The sequence below is a fragment of the Lepidochelys kempii genome, chromosome 1, assembly GCF_965140265.1.
Source record: "Lepidochelys kempii isolate rLepKem1 chromosome 1, rLepKem1.hap2, whole genome shotgun sequence".
NCBI lineage: Eukaryota > Metazoa > Chordata > Testudines > Cheloniidae > Lepidochelys > Lepidochelys kempii.
The window spans coordinates 351,063,287-351,076,436 of NC_133256.1; the positions used below are offsets into that span (position 1 = coordinate 351,063,287).

General features: G+C 46.5%; 1 protein-coding gene across 8 annotated transcripts in view; it reads right to left on the reverse strand.

Annotated features, from left to right (window-relative positions):
- The window catches only part of SHANK3 (SH3 and multiple ankyrin repeat domains 3), a 772,487-nt gene that overhangs the window by 12,042 nt on the left and 747,295 nt on the right, over positions 1-13,150 (reverse strand). For 2 of the 8 annotated variants that reach the window (XM_073329053.1, XM_073329054.1), the window contains one exon: positions 12,043-12,087. The exons of 2 other annotated variants lie outside the window; for them this stretch is intronic. In XM_073329053.1, coding sequence (XP_073185154.1) covers positions 12,043-12,087 — 45 coding nt within the window. Of the gene's footprint in view, positions 1-3,809; positions 6,915-11,213; positions 11,249-12,042; positions 12,088-13,150 lie in introns of those variants that run through there. 4 more of the 8 variants (XM_073329057.1, XM_073329059.1, XM_073329062.1 and 1 more) reach the window with 4 other exon arrangements.

A 13,150-nucleotide genomic window follows, 5' to 3' on the forward strand; every position in this document is an offset into this window, starting at 1 on the left:
GAGCTTGTAGGTGCAGAGAACAGGACCCCTCAGCTGGGTCCATTCTGGGGGACAGTGAGCCAGACAACCACGTCTGCCCTTCACTCCATGTCCTCAGCCAGCCCCAACCGACTCCCCCTCCAGCCCCTCCTCCTCTGGGCTTTGTCCCTGTCCCGGGCCAGGAGGTCACCTGATTCCTTTGTTCTCCAACCCTTTAGCTCTCACCTTGCAGGGGGGAAGGGCCAGGCCATCAGTTGCCAGGAAACAGGCCATTCTCTGTGTCCAGACCCCTGCACACACCTGCCCTCTAGGGCTCTGCAACAATCATACACGCTTATCCCACCACCTAGATACTTAAGAACTGCCCAGGGGAAACTGAGAATATCCAGAGAAATATCCAGAGAAATATCCAGAAATATCCAGAGAAAACATTAAGAACACTCCCACTTCGTCACAATTCCCCAATAGCAGATATGGGATAATCTGATCCCCAGGAAGATCTGATCATGATCTCTAATCATTAGAGTTTTAAGCCCTAAAGCACAGAGTTATGCATTCCTGCCACATGTTAGAAATAGCTACCCGGGCGATGGCTAATCCTGTTAGCCATAGAAATGCCCAATCTATTTTGGAACCTCACTAAGTTCTTGACCTCACTGACAGCTGATATGCACAATAAAGAAAAAAAGAAAGAAAAGAAAGAAAAAAAAGGAAAACTCAGAGAAACAAAACGCTGTCGAAACAACCCACTCAACTGCACACAAATTCTCTCCCTGGGGAAAGGATGAGAGAGAATCAGCCACATGTGACAGGAGTTAGTCATGTTGCTTAAAGCATGCTGGAAGGTGCTCAGAGACCATGGTGATGAGGGTGGCATAAGAGCCTTTCTAAAATAGGCACACGATGGCAATGAGTTCCACTGTTTAATCATGCATTGTGAAGAAGTACTTCATCTATCTATTATGAACTTGCCACCTTCTCATTTCACTGCATGCCCTTTCTTGTGCTATGTGACAAGGACAAAGTGCCCAGTCTCTCTTCTCTAAACCATTTAGTATTTTTTATACTTTTAACTGAATCCCCCCTCATTTGTCTCCTCTGTAAAGTAACAATCTAAATCTTTTCAATCTCTGAGAGTTTTTCCAGGCTTTGCTCTTTCTGATCTCCCTTCTCTCACCCTCCTCCAATTCTACGCGATTTAACAAAGTTCCACTTGTTCAACGTAACCTGCATTCAGCATTTCTCTCTGTGAACAAAACACGGTGGCAGCGTCTGAGCAGTGTGTCCTCTGCAGTGCAGCAGCTGGCAGTGGGAGCCAGGGACCTCGGTTTGCAAACAGGGGTAGCACAGCACCTGGTGAGGCCAGTATGGCCCGGGGAAGCAGCATGGTGGTGGTAAAGGGGACTCCGAGCCCAAAGCCACTGGATTGGGCATTGAAAAGATGCCAGCAGCCACTGTCCACAATTGATGACATCTTGCCCGCACTTTCCAACCCCAGCATCTTCATGGTCTGTGAGGTGAGGAACGGCACATAGGCCTGGATAAGAGTCCAGCATGCTGACACCCACAGCATTAGGTGGCTATAGATGGCTGTACAAGCAGATGGGCACAAGCCCAGCATCAGAGGCGTTCCAGCGAAACTCTCCCTAATGCTGGAAGGACTGCCCAGGCTGAAAATAACTGCAGATGATATCCCCATTGCAGGAGAAGGGAGCAATGGTACAGAAGCTGAATTAAACCATGAGAGAAAACTACAAGCTTTTCTACGGCTAGGCAGGGACAAGAATGTAAAACTGATCCCAGAAAATTTTTTATCTCATACAGGGAAAAGTGATGTACGTGCAACACTTGCTCACAACAGTGGGGCAGAGAGCAGAGCCCAGCAAGAGCAAGGCACTCAGAGACACGTCAGCGTCACTTGCTATGAAAGGGAGACAGCACTTCACAGGAACGAGAAATGTTCTGTCCAGGAGCGGAGGCCATACAACAGGCATACACAAGGCAAGATGGTGAGCAGAACTGGGCAGTTCCTCACCAGCAAACGTTTGACACCCTGACACACATTGTATCAGATGCCCCTGTCCTGAAATGCTATCAGCCAGGAGAGCCATTCTTTGAGACCATCTCATTGGTGAGGGTCATAGCAACAAGGGAATGGGGCAGTGGGAATTACCTGATCCCAAATAACAGGTTCTCTCATGTCCTCTAAAGCACTAACTAGAAATACAAAGGCAGGCATGACAGACCACTGCAGACAGGGCCTATGTGTTAGGAAGGGAGCAAGGAAGTTCCAACCTGGCTGTGTGGTGGCTAGAAAGAGCAGGGGCAGCGGTGGGCCATGTGGCTATATAACCTCTGCTAGAACATTTGATAGTACAAGATAGTGTGTAGGCAGCCCCGATGGTCACAGCTTTCCAGAGGCTTTGGTGCAGGTGCACCCCAGAATGGGTCCTGTGCTAACACGCCACTCAAGGGACACTAGAAGTTTCTTGTGCTGGATCTGAATCATCAATTGCCCCCGTGTGAAGGATGATGGGTCCTGAACCTGGATCTGCAGGTCCCCAGACCACAGCCAGCACCCAGCAGCTTACTAGTACCAGCAGCAAGTATGGGCTGGTAGAACCTTGCTCACCATAGGCACCGCCCACAAAGCTCCCAACTGGAGGAGACATCTGGCTTCTCCAATTAGCTCAGACTCACTATATAAGCCGGGAGGCACAGGAATTTGTGTGAACAACTAGATGAATTCCTGATTGGCTGCTACATTGGATCCTGCCTCTTGCCTGACTCCTGGGCCTTATCCTGTTCCTGATTTCTGCCTTCCTGACCACCTGACTTGTTTCAGATCCTGCTTCTACACCGCCTTCTTGGCTTGACTCCTGATTCTAACCCTTGGCTTGACTCCTGACTTGGTCTCTGATTTCTGCTTCCTAGCTTCTGACTCCTGCTCTGACCCATCTATGACACCCAGCTGTATATTTACCTGTTCTCTGGTTGTTTCCTTTGCTTATGGGCAGCCACTGTATCATCTTCAAGGTAGGTCAGGTGGTTCCCAAAGGGATGCATTTTGAGGGTTGTTATATTGATCCCTAGAGGAGCTGCATTATGTGGGCAGTTGGCTGGTCCTGGAAGAGGGCATATTGGTACCCAGAAGCTCCTGTGTGTGGGGGCAGTTAGATGGCCCTGGACAGGGGGCTGCATTAGGAGGGCAGAACTGTACATTAAGGTTGCAAAACAGCTTCCATTCTAGCCTGCTTTTTTCACATGCTAAGATACTTCTGAGAAATTTACCTGAGACACTGAGCTGAACCTCCTTGTTTGTGTCCTATCAGATGATAAGTTTATCTAGAGAGTTTGATTAAAATCCCTTTTCTGCATTTGAGTTATAAGTGTGGAAAACTACACTTTTGTTGCTTTGAAAATTCTAACCATACCTTGGAACACCCAAAATGGCCGAAGTTTGACACTTGAAATTGGATCCAGTCCTTAGGAGTGAGTAGGCACTTCAGCTGGTTTGGAAAGAATAGTGTAAATTAAATAAAATTGTGCACTGAGCACGTGCAATAGCTATTTTTCATCAAGCCAGGAGGTGCACACTCAATGAGAGACAGCTCAGAAAGTCAGCATATTTCAAAGCTGAGTAATAGGAGGCAGTTGATTTGATTACATAAATGTTTGTCGCATTCAAGCTACGGGACTGATTTCCTTCAAGCCTAGCTTGTTTTGTAAATCTCACTGAGATCAAAGTGCTAAGCCAGGTATAGGGAAATTTGGTTTTGACGTTTGAAAGTTATATGAGTCACATTCTTTTCAGAAAGAAAAGGACACTGCTGTAAATCTGGAGTAAATCCATTGACTTCAGTGGGATCAGTCTGGCTTTACACAGGTACAAGTGAGATCAAAATTTTGCCCAGGAATGTTTTAACACTGCTGACAGTAGGGCCCCCTCACAGGGTGTAATATAGCTAATATAGATATGGACACGCACAGGTCTGGAAATGCGTATCTAGTCTTCAGTACTAGCAGACACCTGGGAATCTGTGTTGACTGCTCCTAGTCGGTTTTAGAATTGGGCCTTTTTCCTTCCCCCCTCCTTTTTATTATTTTTTTAAAGCTTCTGTCTTTAAAAAAATTAGGAAATTAAACGCAAAAAGTTACAATAAGGCAATGTTAAGGCTGCACAGCTAAGCAGGAGTCAGGCAAAGCAAAGGTTACGGTTGAATACACAACCTGGACTCTGCCCCCTTGCGATGACTCTCTATTTTATTTTTTTAAACATTAAGCGGAAATGCATCTTCATAAAGTGCTTTATATATGAGCAATGCCTGCCTCCTGTCTGTGCTGCTTATGGGAAGAGTCCTCGCTAGGCAGCTCCGGTTCAAAAGGTAAATGAAGGTTACTTACTTGTAACCAAGGTTCTTTGGGATGGACTCTGCACATTTCCACTCTTGGGATATGCATCAGCTGGAGCTGTTGAATGGTGCAGCCGTCTGCTAGTAGTGCCTATCAGAGCTCTCACGTGCCCCCTCCTACCACTCCCCTCAGCGATCAAGCACTTTCTGAGCATAAGGCTGTAAAAGGGGACATGGCAGCAGCTGCTGCCTCAATGCCTTCCACGGGAAGAGCCATGAGTACTCACAGCGCCGCAGAAGAGGGGAAGAAGGGGAAGGAGTGTGACTATGCAGAGTCCATCTCGAGGAATCTTGGCCACAAGTAAGTTACCTTCATTTCTCTGAGTGTCCTCTGCAAATTCCCATTCTCGGGACAGTGTAGTCAGCAGTATAGACTGAAAGATGCATGGTGGATAAGGAGTCCTAATTAGAACAAGGAAGGCAGTATCAAGCCACCAAACTGGACATCTGATTGAGGTATGATATCTAACACATAACACTTGGGAAACATTTGTATTCAGCTCCACGGGGCTGCTTTACAATTTTCAGTTAGTGGGACTTGTTTGAACCACGCAACAGAAGCAACCACTGCTCTTGTGGCGTGTGCTCACTGCAGAGCAAGGGAGCCCATGAGGCACTGTTATCCCTTTTCTACTCTACACAGCCTGACCCACCGACATCAGTTTGTGTGGAAATGGATTTCATTTACAGGCATCCATGTAGAAAACAAAGAGCTTGCATGAACATCTAAAATCTGTAGTCCTATTGAAATAGAAATGTAACAGTCTTAGCATCCAAACAGTGTAGCTTTGACTTGCCCTTGTTTGAATGTGGTCTTGAAGAGTACTGGATTGATTGACAGGGAAATAAGAAATTATTTTTTGTATGCATTTTTGGTGCAGATGAAGAACTACTTCATCTTTATGAAAAATTGTAACTGGAAGGTGAGTCATTAAGGCATGAAGTGCACTAAACCTCCTGGCTGACATTATCGCTATAACAAATGCAGTTTAGTCAGAAGATGTAATAGACAGCAAGAAGACACAGTTTGAAGGGTGGAGACGAGGTGTGATAGCACTAAGTCCAAATCTCATGGGGAAACAGGCTGTCTCACAGGGGATAACGATTCAGCCTTTCAGAAACCTCAACGATATCATGCAAGAATATAGATTGACTACTGGTATATAAAAAGCCACAACTTCGGCTAAATGTACCCTGCGTGATGTAACAGATACATCCTTATTCTTTAGAAACAGCAAATACTTTAATATGGATTGAATAGGAGCTGACTCAGAATCAATATCCTTAACAGATACCCATAGTGAAAATCTTTTCCATTTTAAATGGTAACATTTCCTAGATCACCTTCTAGCGTTAAGTAAAACATGTACATCCATAGAGAACCATTCTCTAATTCTGTCAGAGCCCTGGTGCCCATGCTGTTAGATGCAATGAAAGTGGATCACGATGGTACACTTTCCCGTGCTGCTATAACAGAAGGTCTGGAGACACAGGTAAGCATCTGCAGTTCCCTTTGGAAAGAAGGAGCAAGTCCATGTACCACTGTTGTCTCGGCTATGCAGAGGTGATAAATATAATCCTTGCTGAGTCCTGTCTGATCATCTTCACAACCTTCACACTTAAAGGGAATGGTGGGAAAGCATACATTAGATCTGTACCCCATCTGAGCAGGAATGCATCTATTCAAGAGCAGAAGTATCTGCTCACCTTTTAACAAAAGCAATGGCATTTGGTGTTGAATTTTATGGCAAACGGGTCTATATTTGGAGCACCCCAAAGAGAGAAAATGTCCTGGATCACAGTCTTGAAGAAGTACCATTCTTGCATTCTGGAAGAGTCTCTACTTTATTGGTCTGCTAACTGGTTGAGCGATCATGCCATACGCAGAGCTACTGGACAATTCTGGTGAAGAATACATCCATCTCCAAAGCCTCCTCGCAGAGCTGTGAGGAATGGGCTCCTCCCTGTTTGTTCACACAGTACACAGCTGTCATAGTGTCCATGGTCATTTGAACCACAGATCCTTGCACCCAAGGGAGGAAAGATCTGAGTGCCAAATGAGTTGCTCTTCACTCCAGGACACGGATAGCCAGAGGGTCACCTTTCTGATTCCGGAGAACTTTCGTTAAATGATTGCTGAGGTGCTCACCCCATCCTGTTTTAGAGGCATCTGTTGTAATGATCATGAAAGGAGAGGGAAGGCTGACCATCACGCCCCTCCGTACGTGTTCCTGGTTCATCCACCACAAAAGAGCTTTCTAGAAGCTTGTTGGAATGTTAAGTATTAGATTCATATCCTGTACTGCAGGTCTGAAGTTTCTTGCCAATCAGTGCTGAAGGGGAGGGTCTCATTCTTAGTCTTGCATAAGGGGTAACATATACGGTGATGCCATAAGACCCAGTAGGGAGAGGAAGAACTTTACATTCTGAGATGGACTTTGAAGTAGAGACTGAATGGTAGATTTCATCTTCAGGAATTCTCCTTTGGAAGGTAAGCTCTCATCATTCTGGAGTCAAGTGCTCCTATGAAAAGGATATTTTGTGAGAAATGTCAATAGGGATTTCTTTTCATTTATCAAAAATCGCAACCTTTCTAATGGAGAGCATGTGAATTGAGTGACTCCCTTCATTTCATCTGTGGCAGCTGCTTTTAGGAGCTAATCATTGAATTATGGTAAAATAAAAATCCCATCTTCTCAGAAAAGCTGCCAGTACAGATAGACATTCTGTAAATACTTGGGGTACACTAGAAAGGTCAAAGGAGCGAACCCTGTGTTGGAAATGACCTATGTCAAAATTAAGGTACTTCCCATGTGATGGGCTTATCAAAATATGAAAGTACGGTTCTTTGAGATAGAGAGCAGCAAACCAATCTAGATGGGACAAGGAGAGGATAAGGGATCCTAGAGTTAACTTTCTGATATGAAACCTTTGGATCTATCGGTTTAGCTTCTTCAGATCCAGGACTGGACAAAGACCTCCATCTTTCTTAGGAATTAGGAAAGAGCAGGAGTAGAAACCCCGATTTCTTAGATTTACTGGAACCTTTTCTACTTCTTTCTCCCTTAGTGGAGTATTGATTTTTGTTCTTAACACTGAGTTGTAAGAAGGGTCCTGATGGGGGAGATTCGTTTAGAGGAAGGTTCTCAAACTGGATCATACAACTGTGTTTTATAGTGTCCAAAACTATAGTGTCCAAATGGCATAAACGTTCTCCAACTGTTAGGGGAACAGAATTAAGGCTGGGTTTCTGGTTCCCGATCTTCATGTCAAACCTGAAGTTTAACTGTAAGGAAAGAAGAAGTGGAGGATGAATTCTTTTGTCTCATCTTGGATTTAAAGGGACATCTTTTATATTGCTGCTGAGAAGCAGAGGATTGCTGTTGGTAGTGTTGTCTGCCTTTGCTGAAATATGAAGATGAAGAATAAGGTGGATAATATTGCCTTCAATATCTGAAGGCAGCTATAAGAATTCTTCTCTTGAAAGGTTACAAGAGACCCAGTGAGCTAGCTGTTGATCTTGTTTCTTTCATTTTCTCCAATCCTCCATCCATTTTAGAGCTAAGAAGTCTATCCCTTTCAAGCAGAAGATCTTCAATCTTTGACCTTGTTAGATGGGGAAAAGTGGACGAGCATAGCCATGCTTGTCTTCAGACAGTTATCGCTGCAGCTATCCATGTTGAAGATGCATCAGAGACAACAAAGGGTGCTCTCAGTGCATGCTCAGCACCATTACGGTCCTCCTTAATAGGGGGCATTATTAGTCTGCAGTGCTCATCAGGTGGATTCTCAGTAAAGCATGAACTCTTATCCTACAGGGGAAACTGGCTAGACAGTTAGCGATCCTCATGCTTAAAGAAGACGAAGAGCATTCTATTTACACCTAACTTGCTAATGATTAACAAAGTAAGGCACCTTCCTAGGGATCTTGACTCCCAAGAAAGTTCACACCCTCGCATGACTGGAAGGAACTGAGGTGACCATCGCCACACCCTCTTTTATAGCTCCACCCTCAGAATGTGCTCAAAGCCGGGGGGTGAGGGGGGAGGTGGAGTTGGGGGGGGACACATGAGCACTCTAACAGGCATTGCTAGGAGAAGGCTGCACCGTTCAGTGATACCAGTTGACACATATCCCCAAAGTGGGACTATGCAGAGGATACTCAACGAAGAAACTAGGATTATTATTAAGAGGCTCTTCCCATACAGCTGGGTAGCACAGAAATCACGCTCATGTTCAGAAGGATGGGGCAGTAGGATGGAGACTAAGCTTTGTATGAAGCTCATGTATACTTGGATGGGGCTAGGGCACCATGACGAGAATCAGCCACAGGTTGCACCCTCTTGGAGTTGTGCCTGAGCACTGTCTGCCATTTATGAGCAACAGATGGGGCTGTGGGGCAGAGACAAAATATTGTTCAAAGCTCATGAACAACTGGATGGGGCTGACGCACGGGACTGCTTGAAGCTTATGCTCACAGTCAGATGGGGCTGCTGGGCTCAGAAGAACCAACATGCAAAAAATTCTCACAGAAACAAACAGGGCTGTGCAGTGGAAACAACAGCTGATGCGCATGTTCAGTCACATGGTGTGTGTGTGTGTGTGTTGTGTGTATATGGGTGTGTGTGAGAGAGAGATCAAAGCGCTGTCTGAATCTCCTGTTCAGTGGGACATAGACAAGGTGACCATCATCTGACACCCATACTCAGTTGGACGGGGACGACACCAGCTCCACCCACTCCAAGCAAAACTGATCACTTTGATTCTTTCTAACGTCTTTGGTGCTGCCGGCAGGCTCTCACTGTTCTGGGAGTATGGGGTGTAAGAAGTGAAGGGTCTAAGCAACAGCTATGTTCAGATCCCTCCTCTCTCTCTGTAGCATCAGGATGGGGGAGGTCCAGGGTGCTGCCTCAGTTTGGATCTTTGAGACATGTTTGAATCCACATCTGGATGCAGGGGCCCAGTTCTTCCTAAATCCACATGATAATGCCCTAAACACTCAGACATTGTATAACACCAGTCACAGAGTCAACAGGACTGAATGCATGAAAACACAGACATGTGGAGTGAACTCTGACCTGAGGAGGACCCTTCCTCGCTGGCCATGAACATACTTATTTCCCAGGGTCTCCTGGTATACTTAAGGGTTGAAGGGCTTTAAAATTTGTAGGCAGCCCAGAGACAGATGGGCTTCTGCATTTCCTACAGCTCTGTTAAGAATTCCTGTACATCAGAGACTGTGGGAATGGAGCATCTCTGGTCCCTGTGGAAGTGAGTTGTGTGTCTGGCTGGAAAGGGATGGGGATAGGAGATTCCTTAGGTGTTGCCATTTGGTTGCACCTGGGGTTCTGGCCCAGCCCAGCTGTACACTGGGATGGGGAGGCAGCCTTGGAAATTCAGCAATCAGCAAAAAATGAGACAAGTAAAAACCACCATGAGTCTGTCCAGAACTTTGCTTGTGCTCTGGAGCTGCCTTCACACATGGAGATAGCACATAGGTAGTGAGCTTGACTCCGATTTATGCTACTGGTGAGAGACAGAGGGATAGACAGACACAGCAGTCACACAACTGGAACACAGTGGGGCATGCACTCTGGGGAAATTCATTGGGTTGGCCCCCTGGACTCTGGAGCATGTCACAATTCAAAGCTTCCCTCGCCTACTCAAGGCCCCAGGTCACCTTCTGGCCAGTCACATTCAGTTCATGCTTGGGATTTTCTTCTTGTCACTCTGCAGTGAAAATGGTATTGTTTAAACATGAACTTCCTTTCTTAGGGTCCTACTGCCTGTTCCTGCCAGGTAGCTACATTGAACAGATCAGCCATTTGCTTGTCAATGTCCTCAAGGGGTACTGGCCACCACCAGGGTCTGTGCTGGGCTCAGACAGGATCTTCAGGCTGAGAGTCCCCTGTGACTTCTCCGTGCAGACACTGGTCACTGATGGTGTCTGTACTAGAGTCTGCATGGGACAGGGCTTCACGTTCACTCAGTTAGAATCAAGACAAGAACCTGACGTGACCACCTCAGTTGCCCTGTAGCTGCTCAGCCACCTGGCAAAGAGGACAGCATTCTCCTGCTGCCCAGCCCAGATAGCCCCTTCTCTGTCTGCCATTTTGTCCCACGTCTAGAAAAGTTATTTCATTTCAGGAGCTGAAACAGGATAAAATGCTACTTTCCCCATCTCACAACCACCCCTCACCCCCGAGTCTGCTCCAGGGCCCAGGCAGTGAGCTAAAGATGTCCTAGGGCAGGGAAACATGTATTCAAAGGAAAAGACATTTGGGGCTCTGAGCTCTTCCAGTTCTGACAAAGGGAATGTGGTCAGCTCTCAGGGAGCTGATGGGAAAGGTGCAGGAGGAGCAAATGCTGGCGGTGGGGGAGCTGCCAGCTAATTCACTCTCTGCCTTTTCCAGAAACCTTACAAATGCGAATGCTTGATTGAAAACTTGCCGAGTGACCTGGAATTTCCCCCCGCCCCCGTGCATCCTCTGCTGTCTGTCCCCCTGGGAGCAATGATTTGGGGTGGGAGGGCTCTCCCAAGCCATAGCTGGAACCATGTCAAAGCCAGAAGGGAATTTCCTCAGTTTCCTGCTAGAAATCAGCAGCACATAATATCACAGCACAGGGACACAGACATGCTACTGGGGCACAAAAGGGGAAAGGGGGGGTGTGAAGTTCACACTTCACAGCAAGCTCCACTCCCTCCTCTCCCACATCCCAAAGGTTGTGGGAGAAGAAGGGAGAGTGACCGGCACGTGACACACAGAGCAGCACAGGGAGGACAACATGGGTTTGCTATGAGATGAGAGTATGCTCACTTACACAACTCGCCCACCCTCCTGAGGCCTGAGGTGGTTCTAGACAGAGCAGCGCAGACATGCAGATGTGAGAGCAGGAAGAGAGGCAATGAGAGAGAATGTTAGCATCAGTCCGGGGCACAATAACAACACGGAGAAGAATGAACAGACTTCATCCCAAACCATTCCAGAACCACTGCGACTCCCAGAAACCCATGTTGGGCCAAAGGGCTGGCTCCTCACACTTCCCTCCCATTGCAGAGGTCTCTGCTGGGTGGAAGAAGCTGAGGAGAATGACCAACTGAGCAACAGTGGGAGGGTGGGTGCAGCTGTATTGAGAAGCGAACGTGGGCAGTCCTTGCTCTTCTGAGGTGGGGCATGTTCCCCATTTCACAGAAATGTGCTGAAGTCTATGGTAGAAAAGCAATTCTCTAAGTGCTACACTTATAATTGATTAGCACTGCAGGGTTTGGTGACTCCCTCACAGCTCTTTCACTGCTGGGTATCAGGCATAAGCCTGACGTCAAATGGTTTCATGCATCCCCCAGGGCGGTGCCCCAGCTCTCTCTGGTTTGGTGAGTGTGCAGTAGTCTCAGCCCCTCATCTGCAGAGACAATGCAGAACAGAAAGGGTTTGAGGTCTGCAAGTGGCATGAGTGAGGCTTGGATGCTCTGACGGGGTTTGAAGTTTACTGTGATGCAGCAGACCAGAGGGGGCTGAGTGTGGTTCTCGGGGAGACGTTAAAAGGGATCCAGGTGATTGGAACCAAAAGGATTCGGGGAGCCAGTTCAGTTCAGTATTCACTGAGTTCACATTCCTGCATTTACTAGAGAAAATGGGACATTCATAATCACATGAATTCAACAGCCAAAGCCGGAGACAATCTGACAGTGGTATTCCTAAAGATAGGGAGTAGAGAATGGGGGGATGGGGGGGGGGAAGGAGAGTATGGGGAACAGAGAGAGAGGGGAGAAGGGGAGAATAAGAGAGGGAGAAAGAACACGTGCATGAGAGAGAATGCTCTACAGAAAGAACAAGAGAATGAGAGCGGTAAATACAATTCAACATTTTATCTGACCCAGAAATCTGCTTTAGTGGTTTGATTTTTGACAGTTGTGAGAACAGTAATAGAACTAATGGCCAATAGACTATTAATGTGCTCTTGAGAGAGAGAGAGAGAGAGAGAGAGAGAGAGACTATTTCCCAAAGGGGACAATCCCAGGTTCTCTGGGTATGGAAGTTTGGTTTAATCCCTACCAGAGGGCCTGCAATAAACTGTAGGTTTTTCCTGCCCATTCAGGGACGCTAAGAATTTCTCTTCAGAAAATGAGATTGAGCTCGTCATCTGGTTTCCAGAAAATAGCTGGGCCAGATTGAGTGTCAGGAAAGCTCAAGAGAGTTGTCCGCTCTCGTCCCAGACGGAATCCTGCTTCTGCCTAACTCCTAAGAGGAACTCCTAACCATTCCCTTTGCATATTTCAAAATTAAGTCTCTCCCCAATGGATTTGAGAGTACAGGAACCTGTTTTAGAACATAGCTCACCACATCTCCCTCCTAACAGGAACTCTTCATCTCTCTGAATTACATTTCCAGAATCCTCCTTGTTTCCTGAAGTTTTGCTCACTGTATCAGGGGCTTTAGTCAATATTTCAATCTGGTATTGGTGTTACAAGCACAGGGGCTTAACCTTGGATTAATTAAAAGTTTCTACAAGGAAAGAGGTTGCACTTACAATGGAACAAAGTTCACAAGAACATTGTACTGAACATATAGCTCTCTCCTGCCTGCATCAGACTCCAAAGGGAGAGAAACAAGCAATTTAATCGGTCCCATTGTTTCAGACATAACTGTCTTCTGCCAAATGAGAGACAGCAAATGAAATGTGCTGGCAAGCACCCAATACAGGACACAAACGTCAGGCCCAAGTGAGTCTTGCACTGGTGGAGGCCACCCCCGATCCTT